The 21522-nt window shown below is 30.3% G+C and overlaps 1 protein-coding gene across 3 annotated transcripts; it reads left to right on the top strand.

Moving 5' to 3' along the window:
* Positions 1 to 1772: 1772 nt before the first annotated feature.
* Positions 1773 to 21132, top strand: LOC130631925 (stimulated by retinoic acid gene 6 protein-like). Of its 3 annotated transcripts, XM_057444436.1 has the most exons (20): positions 1773 to 1997; positions 4926 to 5207; positions 6226 to 6313; positions 8034 to 8122; positions 11003 to 11163; positions 12139 to 12259; positions 12932 to 13007; positions 13385 to 13507; positions 15099 to 15193; positions 15469 to 15542; positions 15666 to 15727; positions 16745 to 16889; positions 17098 to 17173; positions 17253 to 17340; positions 17472 to 17520; positions 18097 to 18214; positions 18824 to 18922; positions 19002 to 19165; positions 19582 to 19719; positions 19885 to 21132. In XM_057444436.1, the coding sequence occupies exons 2-20, from the start codon at positions 4942 to 4944 to the stop codon at positions 20376 to 20378; spliced, it is 2526 nt and encodes an 841-aa protein (XP_057300419.1). In that variant the 5' UTR covers positions 1773 to 1997; positions 4926 to 4941; the 3' UTR covers positions 20379 to 21132. The 3 variants fall into 3 exon arrangements, with proteins under 3 accessions (XP_057300419.1, XP_057300420.1, XP_057300421.1); XM_057444437.1 differs by lacking the exons at positions 1773 to 1997; positions 4926 to 5207; positions 8034 to 8122; positions 11003 to 11163 and having other exon boundaries at positions 5933 to 6313; XM_057444438.1 differs by lacking the exons at positions 1773 to 1997; positions 4926 to 5207; positions 6226 to 6313; positions 11003 to 11163 and having other exon boundaries at positions 8040 to 8122.
* Positions 21133 to 21522: the final 390 nt, after the last annotated feature.

Raw genomic sequence — 21522 nt, forward strand, 5'->3', positions numbered from 1 at the left:
AAGTAATAGTTAATAAAACTTCGAATTCAAGATACTTTATATATTTTCAGGTATGATCAGCATAGCTACGAAAAAAATAGCCGACCTGGTACTGAGGTTGTGGTAGCAAAGGCGGTGTTGAAAAGTCAGGAAAAATTTTCTGGTTCATCACCTGAAGTAGGAAAGGAGCCTACGTAATTTGGTGAATCTCTTCCTCTCGTACCAATTCCAGATACTGCGGATATACTACACATCCCAAAGGCGAGACTAACCATTGACATTTTTCAAAAAAATTCACTTATTGCCTTCTGTTCAGATCTTTAGTTGGGCTGGTCCTGCTCCAAAAATTGTTAGATATTACAACGTCTACAAAGCCTATGTGAAAACACATAGCAGATTAAAAACATCAATTCAACTCTTTAAAATGACTAGTGAATTTGACTTCTACCTAAACGATTTAAAGGAAAGTCTTCATTCAGCAAGCCAAATCAAAAGGCAGGTTTGGAGGATATGATGATTTAGCTACAATATAAATCTAGTCTTTTAAAATTGATTTTAGTAATGTCGTAAGCAATAGCGGAAAAAATTAAAAAAAGAAAGAAGAATGAACATCAATATCTTAGAGATTTTCATATCTTTTTAACGGCGTTAGCTTCCCCTCCCTCCTTCAACGGTCAAACGCCGCTAAAATATACGAAAATCGATTGTCAATGGCCCCTAATGTATAGGTTATTGTTTTGGACAAATGATTAAGGAGATCTGAGGGTTTAAAAATGTTGATACTCAATAACTGTTTTTAGATTTTTATGAAATCTGGTGCTTTTGTCAAATAATTGAAGAGATATATATTGGGATTTAAAGCCTTTTTGATGAGGTCATCAACACTTTGGTTCTAAAACGGTTGGGCTGAACCCACTGTGAGAAATTGGTCTAATTTCTCACCACATTTCACACACACATAATCTCAGGTGGTCCCTATAGTTACAAGTTTTTTAGTCTCAAATTTATATTTTCAGTGTAATGGGTTTACTAATAAAAATTACATTAAATTAATCAAACTAATGTAATCAAGTCAACAAATAACTAATTTGTTGGTAAACAATAAATACATAAAAAATATTCTCTTAGTAAAAGTCACCTACACCCACATAAAGGTATTAGATAAAATGCTTTTTTTAGGCAGGTGTTTTATAAAAAGAAATTTTGCAAATTTTATTTTTTGTTGCCTGTAATGTGTAGAGCTTGAAACGCTGATGAAAAAAAAAACATGACGAACGTATAAGGAATAAGGGTTTGAAAGTTTTGCCGACATCAGCAAAGACTAGCCAAAAACAAAAAAAATTTAAAAATTTGTATGCCTACATTTTATAGACCTTGAAACAAGAAAATGTGTAGGATCATGTGCTTTTGCCAACTGAGAGATATTGTGGTTTAATATATATGTTTGTTTGATATTGTTTTAAGGTTTTTTGTTGTCATTAACCTGTCCATTTTAAAATGGATTTAAGGAGCCATGTTTAGAAAACTGACCCAATTTGATTCCATGTTGACCCTAGTTACCTGCCTGTGAAAAATAACTGATGTCGCCACCTTTTTTCCAAGTCATTTGGTCACAAAGTTATAATTGTAATACCTTCAATGTTATCTATTAACATTTGTGACATGCATTTTTCGGTGACATTAAAGAAAAACGAACACTGTTCATATTATTATAAGAGATTTTAGTTTATTGAATATTCTATATATATTTATAACAAGATAACAATAATAAATTAAATTCTTATTTACATTATTTCTAGGGGTTCTACATACATAAAACTAAATAATGATGAAAAAGTGAAGGTAAAAAACTTCCGGAAGATGGATGTCAACAAAAAAGTGTTGCAGCATTAGATATAATGTCTAAAGCAAAAAGGTTATTTTGCTAGAAGTTATTTCGAGTATGGCTCAGGAAGTGAAGAATGGGAAAAGCCACAATGATTTTAAATGAAATTGCAATGTGTTGCGTGATGAATACAGTAAGTGAAAAGTACCTACAACCCTATTCTTTTGCCTATATATTCAGTATTTTGGTTTAACCTTAAAACACCATCATTTGGTTATACCCACTAAATTATTATTGTTTTGGATAATGTACTTCTTGTGTGTTTTCCAAGCATGACATTTTAGTTTAAGAGTTTATTTTTTAAGATTAAGGGGAAAAAAGCTGGGAATTAAATTAGGATCCAACATTGGTGCACTAATTTTGCTAGTATGGGATCCATAGTATAAATTTTTATTTAGTGCAGTAGTTTTTAAATCTTTGAAACCAGTACTGGTTCAGAAGTTTTGGAATTTACAAATTCAGTACTGATGCAGCAGACACATTCAACTAAACAAGTAGCTGGCTATTTAGCTATATTTTTCACTTTTCACGAGCTACAATATAAATTGTAACATATTCTTTACTTGTATATATTAATGTATGTCATGGCTATCTATAGAATAAAAATAAAAAAACTTTATTGCGTTATTTTAGATGTCAGACCATGAAACTGATGAATATTTTTACCATAAGTTTTATCCCCAAAGGAATTTTTTACTTTCTATGCTAGTGAGAACATGAACTTTTTTTTGGCCAAGTCAATGGAATTAAATATGCTGTTTTGCATGTGAACCTTCTGTGATTAATATATTTTTAGCTATTTCACGAAATGACCAAATTGCATTACTTGGCCGATACTCAGCAGCTCGTAGGCCACAAAAGTTTTTTCTTTTGCAGAGGTATAGGTGTAGGCTCAGGAACCAACGTGAAAAAGTTATCTGCACTTTCCATATTTCCCACAGTGTGGAAAAAAGTCTATTGTGGACATTGAACATGAATTGTTACAAGTTTTGAGTGCGTGTTAGTGACATATAAACATCTTTCTCAATTGCTTGTGGTCACAAACTTTGGACTTCAGTCCTGTTTAGCAGTAATTTTTGTCCGCAATATTGATAATCAACAGCAACTAAAAAAACTTGTGGTGTGAACTGTAGTTTTAATATTAGCGATTTTCACGAAATGATTAGTTTTTGTGGTACGTACAATTATGACAGGTTTTTGTTCAAAGAAAACCTTTAGTTTAACATTCCAAATTATCTTAGAATCCTAACAGGAAGTGTAAGTTCAAAAGCCTTTTCATTGTAGAATTAATTCTTGCATCCTAAAAATTATATTTTTATTAAGATTGATCAAATTAGTCCCAGTGGCATTTTGTTTTATTTTTCTCAAATCTCCTCAATTTCAATTTTACAACCTGTTGCATGTTTTTATTTTCAAAATGCTACATTTATGCAGCGATAACTTGTTCTTCACTCACAACATCATTTTTCAAATCTTCTAATTTCAATTTTACAACATATTTTACTTTCAAAATGGATAGAAATACTGCATTTATGCAGCAATAACTTGTTCTTCATGACATCATGACATCTCCTTCAAAAATCTCTTCAAATCCTCAATTTTTTATAAAAACACAGCCATCTTCTCAAAAAAGGTTGAGAACTCTTTCAAAAGTCCTAGAATCTTTTTATTTTGGATTATAATGATCTGACATTTTTTTTATTTTGCTTTAAATAGCTTTGTTGTGAATGTGGTTTATATTTGTGTATCTTACATGATTAATGATGCTGGTTATAAAAAGGAAATATTCAATTGATTTATTAGGGTTTGAATCAAAATTGAATTAAAGTTTAAATTTTGTTCAATGATTTTTGTGCATTCACTTAATCCCTACCTTATAAATTATTGAGATTTTAGGAATCTTCTTTAAATTTGAAATCTAACAAAATGGTGCTACAGTATATATAATAAAATTGTTAACAGTAAAGTTAATGTAGTACGTTTTAATTTCTCTATTACCAGACCTAATTGGTTTGCTGATCTCTTGGTTGTGTTTATATTTTAGAAACTGTGTCATATGTGTGTGGATGTGATATTTTCTTCACCATAGCTTTGTTTGTCTAATAAAGATTTGGAGTTACTTCATAACTTGACAACAACTGTGTTATTGATATATAAATAGCTAACTTCTCGATTTCAAAAATATTTATGATCCAAACCTTGTCTAAAAGTAATGTCAAAAAATGTTGTGCTTTATGTTTCATGTTGCTATTCTTATTTGGATAGCCTTAGTAATTGTCAATTATCAATTGTTTCCAGGACTGCAAAGGAGTGTTTAAATATGAGCTACGGAAATTTTTACAGAATTTTTTTTCGAACTAGACAACAATGTTATGTGAGGATTTAATCCACAACCTTTCAGATGTGACTTGTGCACTCTACTGACTGAGCTGCTGATCTCCAACTCAACTCATATAATATGAATCAACCATTCTGACAGGAAGTTCTTTTACAGATTTAGAATTTGTTTAGAAATTTTCAAAACATTATAAATTCACATTATTTAAAACTAACTAGTTAAAAAATGTACTTCATTAGGGACTCAAATAGTTATATACAACAAGGAACATCTTAATTTTCTAATCTATGCTTTTATTCATTTATTCTGAAGAAAGTTATTTCCAATTTTTCAAAATGCATTATTCCAGCATTTCTTATTCCTGTTGCCATTTGATGATTGTTGAATTGATTGTCCTTGGTTTTCTTCAATTGGTCATTATGAAACAAGAGTTTTATTTGACTACTTTATTCATTGAAAACAATGTGAGAGAAATTTGTTTGGTAATTTATAAATAGACAAGTAAGAACAACAACAACAGCAATAACAGCAACAATCAACATCTTTTATATCAGGGGAATAAGGCTTGTTAATAGGTTTCATTAGCAAAATAATTAATAAATGACCAAATTCTCCACTACTACTGAAGTCAATGGATGTTCAGCAATATCTATTTACATTATGTACAAATTGTGGTAATAAATTTATTTGTCACTTTTTAATTTAAAGCTTTCTTGTTTTTAGTTTTTAAAGTGCAATCATGCTTTCTGCAGAAAAGATATTCAACATTGCTACAATTCTACTAAACAATGGCTATATACCAGCTGAATCCCCAAATAGTTTGGTAAAACTCTTTAAATGGTATTCTGATACAAAAATTGATGAAATTTTTGAAAGAACCAAGATTAGCAAGAATGAGCTATACATGTTCTTTAACGAAACCATACCTTGCTTAGTTAATACAACTCAAAAATTTTCGAATTCTTATAATGATGCTGTGGTGCTGAAAAAGATTGTTGAAATTTGGTATGCTATTAACTTGCTTGCTATTTTTATAAGGAATATGAATTTGAAAACTTAATATGGTTGGGTTGGAAAAATCAGGAAATTCCATGAGAAGTTTTTTTAACGCATGCTGCCAATGGCATGGATAAGTACATTTATTAACATTGGGGTGTAGGATTTTCAAAAGCTATACGAGGCTTAAAATTCATATTGATTTTAATTTTAATGTATAAGTAATGTTATTCTTTTCTATGAAATTGAGATGACCTGAAAAGGGGGGGAGGGAGCAAAATTGAGATAACCCCAAAAGGGGGGGGGGGGGGGGGCAAATTGTTGTATTCGATGCTTCTGCACATGTTCAATATCTATCAATATCTTTAGCATACCACGTAATTTTTTCTCATTCGCCAGCATTTCTTACAGCAGTTGGAGTAAGTTACGATAAATGGTATAAACATTGAATATCTACCTGTTATGGAGTATAATAAAAAAAGAAATGGAGCTGAAATGTGCTGAAATAAGAAATTGGTAGTAGTAAAACTAAATAAATGTTAAAAATAAAAATTTGTTTTGCTACATTGAACTGCATTCTTCTATTTCTTTGCAGTAAATAGATTTTTGTATTTTTCTTATAAGAAATTACAACGAATGAGTTTGAATTCAAGTTATATTTTTTTTTATTTATTTCAAAACAAAAACAAGTAAGGTAAAAAAGACGATTTTATCGTTATTATAATAAATTAAAAATATTAAAAATATTAAAAATATGCAATAGAAAACATTAGATCAATTGAGTAAATATATGATCTTCAAAAAAAAAATTAATTTAACCGCAAGTGATTACAAATTGTTTCTAATGATGTAGCTAAAGCTCAAAGTATGTAACAACAGCTAAAAGCATGTCATTGCATGCCTCTCATAGAATTCCCTAAAAACTATGGTATAGGACAACCAAGGCGTTAGGCTTCAGGATATATTTTAAAAGGCCTTTTAAATCATTTTTTGACTTTTTCTTTAACCTATTGCTTTATTTTTATAGTTTTAAGAAATATGCCACAACCAGTAATTTTATATGTGAACACGAGAATATTGAGGCAGGTATACGAGGAATCATGCTCATAATATCAGTAAGTTTTATTTTTGTTGCATCATTTAATACTATAATTTAATTGACAGCAAGGAGAAAACATAACAATTCAGACCTGGTCACATATGGTGAACAGTAATGCACCAAAAACTCTAAAATGCTCTTAACGCAGATATGGTTTACAATCATCTGCACACCTATTTAGTTTACGTGCTCTGCTTGTAGTGTATCCAAAGTATTTAAAAAACTTAGGATAGCATTGGTCTGTTCAACTACAGCTTTTTTAAATGCTTAGAGACAGAGCAAGCTACATGTGCACTGAATCCCAACACTGGACCATTATTAATTTGTGGTAAATACAGTATCAAACAGTAACTAATTTGAAAGCAGAAAAAAAATAATAAGCCTAAACCAGGCCTGCATCGTTCAAAGTTGAAAATTGATGGTAGGATCATAGCATATTTATTATAAATGAAAAATATTAACATAAAAAATATAAAAATAAGAATAAGATAAAAAAGCATACATTTTTTTCTCAGTTCTTTTAAATAAAATTTAATTTGTTTACAAAGTCTAAATCTTGATATTTCAAAAACAAATTTTGCTTAATACACGTCTATGTCTTATGCTAAAAGGCAAAAGCGTTTATGAATATGGAGACAATACTAAAATATTAATGATTTGGGCGTACTAAGCTCTTAAACATTGTCTGTTTTTTTCTTCAATTGAATTACTAAGATTTTATAACATGATTGGAAAGATATAGAAATAAAATCCTTTAACAACATTCACTTTTAGTATTTGACCATTCTTTAGATAGCTAACTTTTAGTGCTACACATATGTGGCCCACTAGCCAGGCTGAAGGGTGAAGGGAGGTGGTCTCTAGCTAGCTAACATTAGGAAAATCGGAAAATTTATATATTTATATCATTGCATTTTTATTAAAAGTTTTTTTATGCAAGAACCAAAAATTGTGGCAGTAAGATATTTATTTGAAAATAAAATTAGTAGAAAATGTTCAGCGAAATATAAATTATATATATATTAAATTTTTTTACAAAAAGCTAAATTGAAACTGGAAAAAAAAAAACTGAATAATTATTTCATAAAATGAGATGATTTTTCATCGTAATATAACTATAAAAAGATTAACGCTATAAGTCAATTTTAGAATGACTGTACAACAATTATATAAATTTTAATAAAATAAAATTGAAGAGAAACAAATTTTAATAAAAAAGTTAAAAATATATAAAAGTTTATGTCTTCACTATTTTATTTATTTTTCTTTTTTTCAAGAGTGTATACATTGTATAGTGCATTATAATTTATCATCCGCAAAAGTAGAAATTTTTCAAATCTTTTGTCTGCTACTAAAATGTATGCTCTCATACATAATACTAAAGTTATTATAAATAAAAAAGACATTTTCGGGTATATCTGCGAAATTATGTTTCAAAAAATTTGCAGAAATAAATTCTACAAAACAAGATGAAAATCTATTTTTCCCATATTTAAAAGATGAGCAACTGTTCTATAATTCTCTATGTCTTTCCAGTTTATTATTTGTGACAAAAGTAGCAGCATTCGATAGAGAATTTATGTATACTTTTTATGTACCTTTATATGACAGTTTAGAAGATATAGAAGATATAGATAGTAATCTCTGCATGGGTAATTTTTCACGTATCCATAATATATATTTAGCAAAACCTTAGCAAGACGTCAGCTATTTGGTTATTAATTTTTTATGTTTAGATCATCTTTATTCTTATTCTAACTTTCTTTTGTGTCAAAAGAAAGAATTGTTGTCTACATTGTTGTGGAGGTTTTCCAGGGCCAGTTGTGTAAGTGGAGCTTGTAGTATGGAACTTTATGTTAACGTTAAAGCTTGCACAGAAATCTTTTTGATAATAAAGTAATATATTTTTAGCATGCTACCATTAAACAATGTTTATTCTAATTTCTTTGACATGCTAATTAACTTTTAACTTTTCATATTTATGTTGATGTTTTTTGTTTTTTGCCTACTGGTGCATAATTCTTTTAGCCCTAATAAAAAATACGAACCTGTAAAAACGGAGAAATTTTATTCTTTAAAGGTACTGTCCGGTAAAATATTAAAACTTGATATTAGTTACATCTCGGCACAAAACTAAAGAAAAAAGTATTTAAATACAACCAAAATTGTCTTTCATAAGTTTAAACTGAATTTGTTTATTTGACCATGCCATTCTCAATCGCCATCTTTACTGAACTTCGAACGCGGAAAAGGACTGGGTAAAAACATTAATATGCGCAATTTATGCAATGACGTATTCTTTGGGTTACCCCCGTGTAGAGACTGGCGCGTGCAGAAAGAGAAATAAAGAAAAAAAAGTTAATGATATTCCCAACAGAATTTTTTTACGTTTATCAATCATGTTCGCAAGCAGAAATTAAAACATAATTGGATTTCAGTTTGAGCTAGAACGGCCCAATAACAAACAACAAATTCCCTCTTATAATGACGATGGCCCAGACGCACCAGAATTACCCGCTGCTTCTCGCACAGATTTATATATCAGTGAGTGGTGCTTATGTGAAAATTGCGAGAGGATGCCTTCAGCTGTTGAGTGTTTGTGCTGTAACGAGGTGGACACTATCAAATACTTGCAACTACGGTACCTATATAATTTGACCTCACATTTTTCTACTGGTTGTATTATAAATGAGCGCCTGGGTACAAGGTTTCTATTGTGTTTTAGATAAGAAATGTATAACAGAGCGTACTAAACAGAGCACGAAGATGTCAACGCGGTTGTGATTTTAAAGAACACTTTGTGGACAGCGTTAGTCGCTCTCCACGATCGGGAAAGCCGTGGACTTAAAAAATCCCTAGCACTCTTGAAATTTCTGTTGTCATAGTATTTCCAATCTTATTATTTGAGGATGATATTTTTAGATCTTATCGATATGCGGCATACCGCCAATTCTGTTGGTTTGTTCATAACCACTTGGGAAAAGGCGTTCGTCGGGTTATACCATCTTGTTTCGTGTCTATGGGATGTATACTGGCTTCAAAGAAGATGAAGAAATATCTCAAATTGATTTTTCTCGGACAAATGAAGTTGACGATGAGAATATTTGATTGTAAATTAAAAACAACAGTCTTTTGCAGGAGAGGCGTTCGATCGCACGCGCACGTCGTGGCACACGCGTAAATCGTTTCAGGCGTGCGATTAATTGAACGCCTGAAAAATTAATAATGAGTTTTAAAAATCAATCCTATAAAATCCCATTTTACAGCGTGCGATGACAGCCTTCGAAATAATTTTTGGAGTCTCGTCAGACTTTCGTCGGACAAAACGTTGATAGATTTCCGTCTTCGCCGAACACTTTTAGATCTCAGAATTATCGAATAGTCCTGGTCATTTTCATCCACGAGCAAGCCTATTCATAGCCAACCTGACCATCCTAGCTAATTCACCAACTCCTGACTTAGCTAAAAGAACTACGTAGACAAGAATGTCTTTTGCCTGGCCCCTTCGTCGTTGGTAACCAGGTCTTACACAAGAAATCCAGCCATGCGGTTCTTAACTTATGCGGAGGTGAACGCCGACGGAGCACGGATGAATCAAGTCTGCAAAACTGCACTTACGGGCGGAACAGACATTTTATCATGGATTTAAGTGTAGATAATTTCTTCATTTGACAAAACAATTGGAAACCATAGCAGGTCCGAATTTACTGGGTTTTTTTTCATGCCCCAAGTGTTATTTAAACAATTTTAATCTTTCTGGGGGCGTTTAATGGGCGTTTATTCGAAGCATTACGGTATAAAAAGTATAAATATAAATAACCTCAAACCAAGTATTTCTTTTTGTTCGCTAATTGAGGTAGCTTTGGTAATAGAATAGGGGTATTGGGAACGAGGTTTATAATTGTGGAGGAAGTATAAAGGTACAAAAAAACACAATTTATTTAATGCGTTTGTATTTTCTATAATTCCTTCTTTTGCTGGTCGGCTTTCTGGAGTACGATATATGTACGATATGTCAACAACAGTTGTCATATCGTTTGGCATATTACAAAAAATGATTCAGATTCGTCAAGGAGTTTAACTTGTAATGTCGCGTCAGATTTTTTCATTTCATCATCGCACGTTGCTGTCTGCGTTTAAGCATTGGCCACTCCAACGGATGTCTGCATAGATATACTTTTACGTAAATAATCTTACCCGTGTCTGGTCTCAGTATCGGCACAAAAAATAAAGCAGCTTTAAACATAATCTACGTTAATTTGTGTAGAGTCAGACATTCTGTTTGTGTGGACATTAAGTTCTATCTCTGAAAGTGAGTTGCATGCTTTGAAATTAAATATTCATAAATTGCTACATTTTTTTAAAAAGGGGGTAAAATATTTAAAAAAAAGATTAAATTAATCTGGTAATATTGTTCAGAGTAAAACAATCATTTTCTATTTACAATGTTTTGACTTGCCGAGAACCCAACGCTTACGTCACAACAAAATATTATTTTAGCCTCCCTTTCATGTAGAATGGCTTCGGTATAAATTTGCTTTTGACAACGTGCGATATGAAAAATTTGTAAACATAAAAGAAATGTTATTCAAGTTGTAAAACTTTAGAAATATAACCACTTACATTTTCGCAACAAATAAGAGAAGTGCAATTAAGTTCAGGCTACTTTTTTATTATTATATTTTTACTGGACAGTACCTTTAAGGCCACTGAATATGATTGATAGTTATGAAAATCGCAGTGGATTTGCATTGGCATTTTGTGTTATTGTTACTTCATGTGTGAGTATTTTATTTGGAAACTATCAAGACATTGTTGGATGGAATTTGGCGGATATCATTTCTACGTATCCAGGCTTTATTTCTAGTGAGTGATTTTTGGTATTGGCTTGGTTTCCACTAGGCATTTAAGTGTAATATTTATGGGCAAAGATTTAGTGTGTGTTGTGTGTAGAGGGCTTTTACGCAATATGAGATTAAAGAATGCGAATAGTTTTATTTTCCTTTTTTTATTTTTATTATTTCTTTTTTTGGAAAAGTTTAGTTCATAAAAGAGAGATATCAAGAATCCTAGTGCAAGATATATGCATACAGAATGAATGTGACCCACATACTGGCAGTTTTTCTAAAAAAAAAAATTTGCATAAAAAAAGCTCTTTAATGACATTGCAATTGACCATTTGGGACATAGTTAGTCATTAAGCCAGTTAGGAATTGGAAACCAATGCTATCCTTGCAGGCGAGATAGTAATAACACAAGGGTAAATTTGTGTTATCTTAAACTTTTGCAAATGTTTTCACTTTATACCTAGATTGACAGTCCTAAGTGAATTCAAGTGATGAAATGTTGTCTGATAGCAATAGATTTTTAGTTTTCAAGAAAGAATATTTTATGATTAATACTGCATTTATTACTGCATTTCAATTGAGCAATTTACAAATTCCAAGTGTCCACATTTATACAAAAGCGCAATACTTTGAAAACCAAAATTTTTCTGTTTTTTTTTTATCTTTTTTCATGCTGAATCTGAATCTGTAAATTGCAAAATGTAACATAAACACAATTCACATATTTTTTTATTTTTAATAACACACTCATTAGTCTGGATAAAACTGTAAATGCAGTATTACCCCTTTTTCTGAATTAACAACCAATTGTGCTGTTATAATGTGCTGTCAGAAAAAAAAGTTGATGATGTATAATTGTTATAGTGGAAACATCATTATTTATAATATAACTTGATTTAGAAGAAATATTCAAGGAATGTTTAAAAGTATGCTAACTGTGTTATATGAATATAATATTAGTTACTTGCTTTTGCAATATTTATATTTTACATAGTTTTCATCAAGTTATCGTTTGCGGGATTTGTATCAATGTTGGCTTATCCTCTCTTTGTCTGCCAGAGCATGAAGAATAAACTTGTGGGAAGTGTGTTTGGTGTGTTTTTCTCAAGCGCATGGTAAAGACACTTTTTGTGTTCAATATAAGTTTAAATAAATGAAAGTCCTTAGTTTTTTTTTTTTTTTACGCAGGCTGTTCTTAAAATTTATTTGTTTGCCTGTTTTTTGACCGACCTCTGCAACCACAAAAAGTAGCATTTTGCCAATTTCTGATACAAAAACAGTGAAACTGTACTAACTCAATTATTGTCCAGAAAATTTAAGTTGCTAATCAAAAAAAAATAATCAAAACAACAGAGTACCCGTACTTGTTTATATGTATCGGTATCGTATGTAATTTACGTTGATGTGTTACAAGTTAGTAAAGATGCCAATGCTCAGCTTCAAGAACTTAAAAACAAGCTAGTTCTAAAGTATAACCATTGTAATGCTCCTGGAGGTACAAAAAATAGACCAAGCGGGATACTGTAAAGTAAGGCTCACCAGAAGACCAGAGTAGACAGTATAATGATATGAATTGTAAATAAAATAATCTGCTGACTGACCCTGGAAAACCAACAACTAAGCATGACCTCAAAAAGACAGCTGTCTAATCTAAAATTGGAATGGTCAGGTTCTTAGTGTCATTATGCTTGTAAGAAGCAAGGGATAGATAGTAATGCATAATTTTTTCCAATTTTGGTTGTTTCTTGTGTTCTTGTTTTTAGACTCGATTTGTTTTTTGTTTTTAGGCTAACATTAGAGGGTTTTAAGATATTTGTCTTAGTTTCATCTTGTTGGAAAGTTTATAAAAATGTTGGAATGGGGGTAAGAGAAGCTAAAGTATACTTTAATTTAATTTAATTTAATTCTATAATGATATACAATGTATTGTTGCTGCTAATAATGAAGGTTATACAAATCTCATTTAACTTAGTGTTGTGAAAATTGCCTTTGCAATTTTTTTTTCGCAAGTGTTGGTTTTGTTTCCATAATTAAAACATTTTTATTACGTACACATTTAGCGATAAAACCTTTGATATGAAATGAAGTATGTAACCATCTCTTACTATAAATTTTTTATGGGAAATCCACCTAATCCACTTTATAATTATACAAATTATTTTATTATTATACGAATCTAGGTGTGATCTGTTATTTTGATTGGCCATGCATTGTTTAAACTTTTTTGTTTGTTTGTTTAGAACTATGGATTAGTTGGAATGTTCCTTGACTTTCCAAAACAAATTTCTTTAATGTTGTTACTGGTTAAATTCCTATGGACTATTATGAAAGTTTTAATAATGAAACGATGTAAAGATGATCAGGTACTTTATGTTTTGTGTATTGTGTTAAATCTTTTATATATGATGTACGCCTTTAAATTCTAGAAATTATTACGGAAGTAGTACCGTAGTTTTAAGAATTCACTTCAAAAAAAAATCCAAAGACATTAACAAAAACACTGACAATCCTGAGCAATGAATTCAGCAGGATTGGTATTTTGTTTTGAAAAATTTGTACGCAAAGCCAAGCAACATTAAATGCTAAACATATAAGTTTACCATCATGCCTATTACCCTGAAGTGAATTCCCTTATTTGTGTTTTTCTGAGGTTGTGTCTCATGGCTAGCCACCTGTCACTCTGCCATTTCGAACTATAAACAGAACTACGGATCGAGAATTTTAGTTCCACTTTTGTCACAACATTCGTTAAGGAATTATGTTGTCTACTTTGGTGATCTTGTTGTGGCTAATGATCTGATAGTAGGATACTTGTCATATGGTTATCTTTTTTTGGTGAAAATAAATGTTATAAAATTATGGGACAATATCACAGTGGGCAATTAAGCATTTTTTTGCCAAAGTGAATCCCTTGTAGCAATATTCGAAGGCATATAGTCTAAAATATTAATTTATCTAATGTCGAGATTTTAAATCTAACTATCTTGGTTTTTTTGTTTAGTGTATTGTTAATTTGTTTGAACTTTGAGTTTCATAAGAAACATTCTCTGTCTCGTATAAAAACTGCAGTAATTACCTTTACGTCCACTAGGAATGATTAAAACGAAAAATATAGTTAATTGATGGTTTCATAAACGTGGTAAAGAATGGTGTCAACAATTAGATTTCCTGACGTCAGCATTTTATATTAAAATTACGTTTTTTAAAGAGCAATTCTTTGGCATATATTTATACTTGAATATAGTAATTTAATAGTTTCAATGATATTCTAATATCTAACCACAATCCACTATCTCATTGACATTGAATTAGACAAAAAGCCTATGAAAAATTGTTACCCCTTTTACCCATTTATTTAGCATATTTACGTTTTTCTTTAGTGCTTAATATCAAAATAAACAATGTTATATGGTGTTAAACCCACAAAAACTAAAACTAAAGAAAAAAATTGATAAAATCTTAGGGAGTAAACAGGCGCAACTTTAGAAAAGCACTATTACACCCTATGGTGCAATGGGTGTTGTAGCAAATATTTATAACATACTAGTCACAATTATAAAGGTTTGATGAAGAAAACCACTATTAACCAGAAAACTCTAAAAATACGGTACCCTGAAAAATGGTTTTTACAACTTCCAAACAGATTTTATAAAAAACTTGTATATTGATGGATTATTGCTGAAGTCATTAAATTTTGATTGGTGATGTTCTTTTCCATTGTTTGGTCTACCAAGGTGAATTTTTTTGACACTTACAGCTACTCTATATAATAATACACCTGTTTGTGATATGCAATATGAGATATGTTTATTGTTCTTTGAAATTTTATTCATAAATTGTATCACAGTCTGCTGGAAAACATGTTTATAACAATGATTATTTCAGGAATTTTTAAAATCATTTTGCTATGTACTGCAAGAATAATCCAGAAATTATTGTATCTTATATTTTTAGATAAGAAGTAAATTATTTGATGACGAGAGAAATTGGCGAAAGGAGTATATGTATGTGCATGTAAGAAACTTAATGCAGCGCATTAGTCCTTGCAAGTATGTTTGTGTTTTATTTATTTTTTTTATTTTTTAACAAGATGTAATACAACTTCTTATAAAATGCGTTATGTATGATATTTAACTGAGTGGCTTACATGACTAGGAGCGAAAATACCGATAATATAATTTCACTAACCTAACCTAAGATTAATTAAAGATTGTCAATCTACTTGTAATGTATTTTTGCATATAATTTACCCCACCCAAACTAAGTATGTAGAGATTAAGTATGTTTTGTTTACTTTTTGTCTATCTTTTTATTTGAATTTTAGTGATGAAAAAGAGCAGACATTAAAAACGAAAATAACTGGTAAAATAAAGTCAAAAAAGTATCAATATATTCCAGGTAAAATAAGTACCGTCCCAAGAAATTAGTCTTTTTTTAATTTAATTGAATCCTTTTTGTTTATGTACCATTTACAAATTTATGAAAAGTTTGTATTGGAGTTCTTATTTATTTTGTGGTTAGGTTTCAAGTACTCTACACGCATAATCGTCAGTACAGCGGTAGCAGTCGTGTCTGTTTATAATGTAAGTTTAAAACCACTTTAGAATTTTAATTTCTTTTATTTACACTTTTTATAAATTTTGTTGCACCAATAAAATTGTACTATCACTAGACAGCATAATATTGTGTATTTAGCAGATTTTAGTATAATCTGTAAAATAAAATGCATGATAAAATTTCAAAAAAAATGATTAATATGATAAATAGCTGCAATATGATTTGTGTTCATATAAAAAATTCCATAGTTAATTAATCTCATAGTTAATTAAGCTTTTCCTTTACAAATAATGCTGCATTCCACACTGAATAACAGCAAAAAATATGTTAAATTGTTGGGTGAAGTAAAAAATAAACTCTGAAAAGAAGACGGTTATTATTGTAATTTGTAGCAAAAAGAAGTGAGTGTGGTGCGTTTAGAAAAAAATTCAAATAAATAAAAATATAAAAAAAATATAAAAAAAGTAGGCTGACAGGAGGAAGATTTGTATATCAAATAATAACAATAGCAACAAGATGCTTATTTGAGACAATAATTTTCAAAGATGAAATTTTCTATTATTATTAATTTTTATATATTTTTATTTACCCTTCACACAAAAATTGCAGCAAATGATATAAAAATAAGCTAATTTTTTTCATTTTTTGCTTTGCTCAATTTCCAGATTTATGATCTGAATTCTGATTGGGTACCTACCTTTTGATTAATCATAAAAAGTTAATTATATATAACCAATCATGTAACTAAGTTTTGATCCCGGTATTTGCCAATTACAAAAAAATCTAATCACAATTTTATAATGTCATCGACCCAACTTTTGCAAAACAAATAGGTAGGCCAGTTTTAGTTTAAAGTAAATTACTCATGTGGAAGCAGGCTTCACACCTGATAAAAACTTTATGACCAAGACTTTGCTTTTTTGCTGTCTAATGGAGACTAGCAAAATTCAAGTATTTTTAAAGATTTTCTAAAAACAATTTTATCCATTATTTTTAAATAATGATACAGAGAGAAACATCTAAACTTTCTCTTTTGTTTTAAGATCATTGTTCTTGCTATTATGATTGGATACATTTACCTACATCAATTTTGGTCTTCGTACTTTTCCACTTCCGCAATTTCATTCGTTTCCAAATACACTGGTGCACCAATATCAGAAGTAAAATTATATGGCATCTGTGTTAAAGGTTAGTAGTCCTTTTACTTCAAGCTCAAGTATTATGATAAAAACAATTATTTGTTTAAGAAAACCTAGTTTTTCAATGTTTAAAAGCTACAAATAGCTGTCCTATCCTTAATGTATGTACATTAGGCTATGCCTCCTTAATGTATGTACAATAAGCTGTGCCTGCCTGCCTGCTTGCCTATTCACCAATGGTTTCATTTTTTCTTTAGTTTCGTATTGGTTGTCGTTACCAGTAGCAGCGTTATTTTTTATAGCGGTTACTACAAATTCTTTGACTTGGTATAGGTACGTAGATTAATTTACCGTGTTTCAAGATAAGGAGTAACATAAGTTTTAACTAAAAGATAGATTTTCTAATTATTAGACAACATATTATGAGACTTAGGAGTGGAGATCGATCGTTCCTTCCAACATCAGTTGACAAAGGATCCCTTGGTGCCAATAGCCTCATGGTATGTTTTTGTGTGCACAATACAATATACATATTATATTTTTTATATTTTATTTTACAGAAGCAGCATAAATCATATAATAATTATATAAATAAATGATAAATATTAAAATCTTTCCTGTAACATTTCAGGCTGCCAGTATCAAGTTCTCTGGATTTTTAGTTGGTTATTCAGTTTGGGGTAAATATGATAATGTAACTATAATAATTAAAAAATAGTAAATAATAAATCTCTTTATAATAGCCGTATTCCGTCTGTCTGTTTAAGCGAGAGTAAAAAAATCGTGTTATGGAAACACGAAATGCAATAAATAAAGGACGGGCGACCCCGGGGATTTACCACAGGTAACTGACTAGTCTATATTATAATACCCATTTATGTCTGTCTGTCACACAAATTTGTAACCATAGTAGAAAGACATAGAAAGGCAGTAAATAAAGGACGAGCGAACCTGTGGATTTACCCATGGACTAGTTATTAAATAATGTTAGTAGCAATAAACTTATAGGAAATAATTTTTTGCCTAAATAAGTGATTCCAACATTAAGTCTTTTCCATTTCTTGCATTGATAAAAGTTGTTGACAATAACAAGAATGTTGTTTGCATTGTCATTAGCAAGAGCGTGGGCTTTTATTTTGAGAGATTCTGCAAAGAGAAAAGTGTCTCTTAGAACTTTGCGTGTGTTTGGGTTTCTTATATAAATATCATGCAGTATGCACAAAAATTATTGAATATATTTTTTTCCTGTTTTCCAGGTTTCATAATTATTGCTATGATATTGTTTGTGGCAATTTTGGGAATATCTACACAGATTTTTCTACCATTAAAAACAAACAGATTGTCGTATTTGTTGATATTGCTGAAAACTGTCTGGTATGTATATGTTTCATTATAATCACACACAAATAGTAATGAGTTGATCAATTTCATAAAAACAAAGAGTGCAATAACTTGCAATAACTTGCAATAACAAACAACAGCTCAATACTGCAATTAGAGCACTTGTTACAATTTATGAAATAGAACTTCCACACAAGTAAGAGTTTAATTTGGAATAGAAATGAATTTATTTTTAAGACATGATGTACCTTTAGAAATAATGTTAGAACAACACTTTCATACATTTTAAGTAAATAAACACTAAACTTTCCAATTGTTGCAAAGATAAAAGTTGAGAGTTTGCGACTTCTAGTAAGTCCCACTCAAAGTGTTCTTTTGTCAGTTAGTTTTACTAGTTTCCAAGTTATTTGGCCTCAAACTTAAAAGTTAATGCAATGACTTCACTAATTTGATTAAAAACATTGACGTTCAATCTACTTTGTCAACATTGTGACGCGAGGTCATAATAAATTATTTGTTATTGTTAATTTTCTGGCTTGTTTTAAAGGAGGAAAAATTTCATGCGAACCTTGCTCAGTGCACAGACTCAGTGTATATTGCTATAATAGACCCAAGGTATACATCTGATATGAATATATTTAGGCCTACTGCTGTGGTTGCTGTCATTGTTGCTTTGTTTCAAATGCTCATTTCAAGTTGTTGCTTTCAATTAGAAAAAAATTCTCTGGCCATAGATAACAGGTACTATTATTGTACAAAACTAAACAACCTACTGTTGTTGTTTTTTATGTAAGATTAAGACTTTTTTTTTCTTTTTTAGGAGAGCTTTCCATATTACATCATACTTCATGTTTTTCTTCAATATTTTTCTTGGCCTGGTGTCTTGCTTAAAACGCATCATTTTGGGAATGATTTTAGGGGTTTTCTTTCTGCAGCGGTTGCAAAAAAGTGCGCTGCCAAGATCATACGAAAAACAGGATCCAGGTGTGTTGCATATGATTGATAACTAAAATAACCAAGCTCAAGAAGAATAAATTTTTGTGATGTAATATATATCTATGTCTATCCTTCTAATTTGTGATATGCAGATGCCCAAGTTGCCCCAAGCACAAAATATTGGGCAACATGAAAAGTACTGGTTTTGTGATGTTGCTATAAAATTTAAGATTTATATATTTAAGTGTAGAAATGCTTGGGTGTTTTTTAATCTCACTTTCATGTCAAATTGATGTCCACACCAGCAAGTTTATAAATAATTTATGTTTGTTCTGGTGCCCTCGTTAATGGCTAAAGCATTAAGGGCATACTGGATCAGCTGATTCAATCTTATTTGTTCTGCATGGGTAATGAACCTCGAAACTCGAACTTTTGTGATCTATTTTTTTAAATGCTTTTTATAGGTTACTTAGCCTACTTGGGTTATATACTTTTGGAGCATCAACATGCGAATCCTGTTTTACAATGTTTCGTTCGATTGCTTTTGGAAACCCATAAAAAAACGCTGGGTAATGAAATTATAACTGAACCCAAACAACCAGGTATCTATTTGATTTTAGGAGTTATCACAACTTAAATATACAATAATTACTTTATTATTTCTGTTTCTCTGATATTCCTGCCTTTGTAGTAAACCCACCTTATTTTATAAATTAATACAGAAATCCTTTTGACAGAAATAATAATGTGTAACATTTTTTATTTAGCTCATGTACAACATCTTGCTGACATAAGTACGAAATTCATAACTGAACATAACGGTTTAAACATTGCAGATAAAGATTTTCGACGAAAGAGAGCAATAACAAGATGGTATTTATTTATTTTCTTAATGCTCAACCCGTCCTTGATAAAATATCGAAAACATAATTTATCGAATCGAGGCAGTGTTGATTTTCTGCATCAAGTATTTTTAAATACATTGAAAAATGGCGAAAAAAAGGGTGAAGAATTTGAAGAAGAGAGCGCAATTGTAACAGAAGCCCATTTTGATAACAACAGCAGTAACAAAAACACAAACAACTTTGAAGATTTGACTGACGTTGATAAGGTTTCACTATACGGAAGTTACCTTGTTATTGGTGGTGACGAATTCAATGATTCTTTGAACAGTGCAAATGAAGATTCGTTTGTGCTTAATATTAGCAGAGAAGAAATCTTGTTGCATGTTAATACACAAAAAAATGAAACATTTTTATAAAAAAAATTATACTTAGTTTGATTGTTGGTTATTGTTTAGATTTAGGAGTGTAATTTGTGACCTTGGTTGATACTTTTAGGACATGTTGTACCGTAAAAACTGAAAACAACATATGTGAACCGAACTTACGAAGAAAATCGAGCTTTTGTTTTGTTTTATTTCAGTTTGCTTTATCTTTACTAGTTACTTAGATGTTTGACTGACCTTGGATTGGCATTTCGTTGAAAATAACAGAAATTTTTTAGAATTCTTATTTCGAATGGAGCTTCACCTGTCACGGTATCTCCCTTCTTTATAGAAGTATCCTTTGTAATGTTGAAATGCTTTTTGTTGTGTTGTTTCTCATACACACCCTATTACAATTTTTTTCTTCTTAACAGAACGATTTAAGCTCTCCATGCTGAAGCTTATCTTTTGAGGGGAAAAAACAAACTTCTTGGAAAAAAACAATGTATTTGCTGCAATAACAAAAAAAGTTGAATGAATTAAAAATTCTAGTATAAGCGAATAAACTTCTATTTACCAAAAAATGGTTTACATCGTCAAACGTGAGATTTTAGGGCTTGACAATACTCAAATATTACTTTTTTATTTTTTTTTATCTGACGCTTAGGTATCCGGTAAAATCTAAACTTTGGGATGACATTTAACATAAAATTATTTATACGTATTTATTAATCATTTTTAGAATTTTTGATTGTATATAATTTTATTGTGTTGCAAATAAAAACTAATACTTCTTGTTTTATCAAAATGTGTTGGTTGATTGTTTCTTTATTGATTCATATTATATGAGTTGTATAAATGTATAAATAATATAGAACTGGATCAAGAAAACTAGTTTGCCATTAAAGTAACAGCTGATAGTTTTCTGCAAATTTTACATTCAGGTTTATTTTTATTTGCTTTTGTTATATTTTAATCTGTTTTTCTTTTAATTTATTCATTCATGAAGACATTAAATCCTCTAAAACTAGCAAAAACTCGAATAGGGACTGCAAATTCTAGTTGTTTGCATGGAAAAATTAAGTAAAGAAGTACAAAAGGTTTGCCATGTCAACAAAGTTAATGATAAATGTTATGTGATCACTGCATATTTTTGAATTTCCGCGCCCGAAGGCGTGGGAAATTCTTTAAAACCGTC

This window comes from Hydractinia symbiolongicarpus, chromosome 1 (genome assembly GCF_029227915.1).
Source record: "Hydractinia symbiolongicarpus strain clone_291-10 chromosome 1, HSymV2.1, whole genome shotgun sequence".
Classification (NCBI taxonomy): Eukaryota; Metazoa; Cnidaria; class Hydrozoa; order Anthoathecata; family Hydractiniidae; genus Hydractinia; species Hydractinia symbiolongicarpus.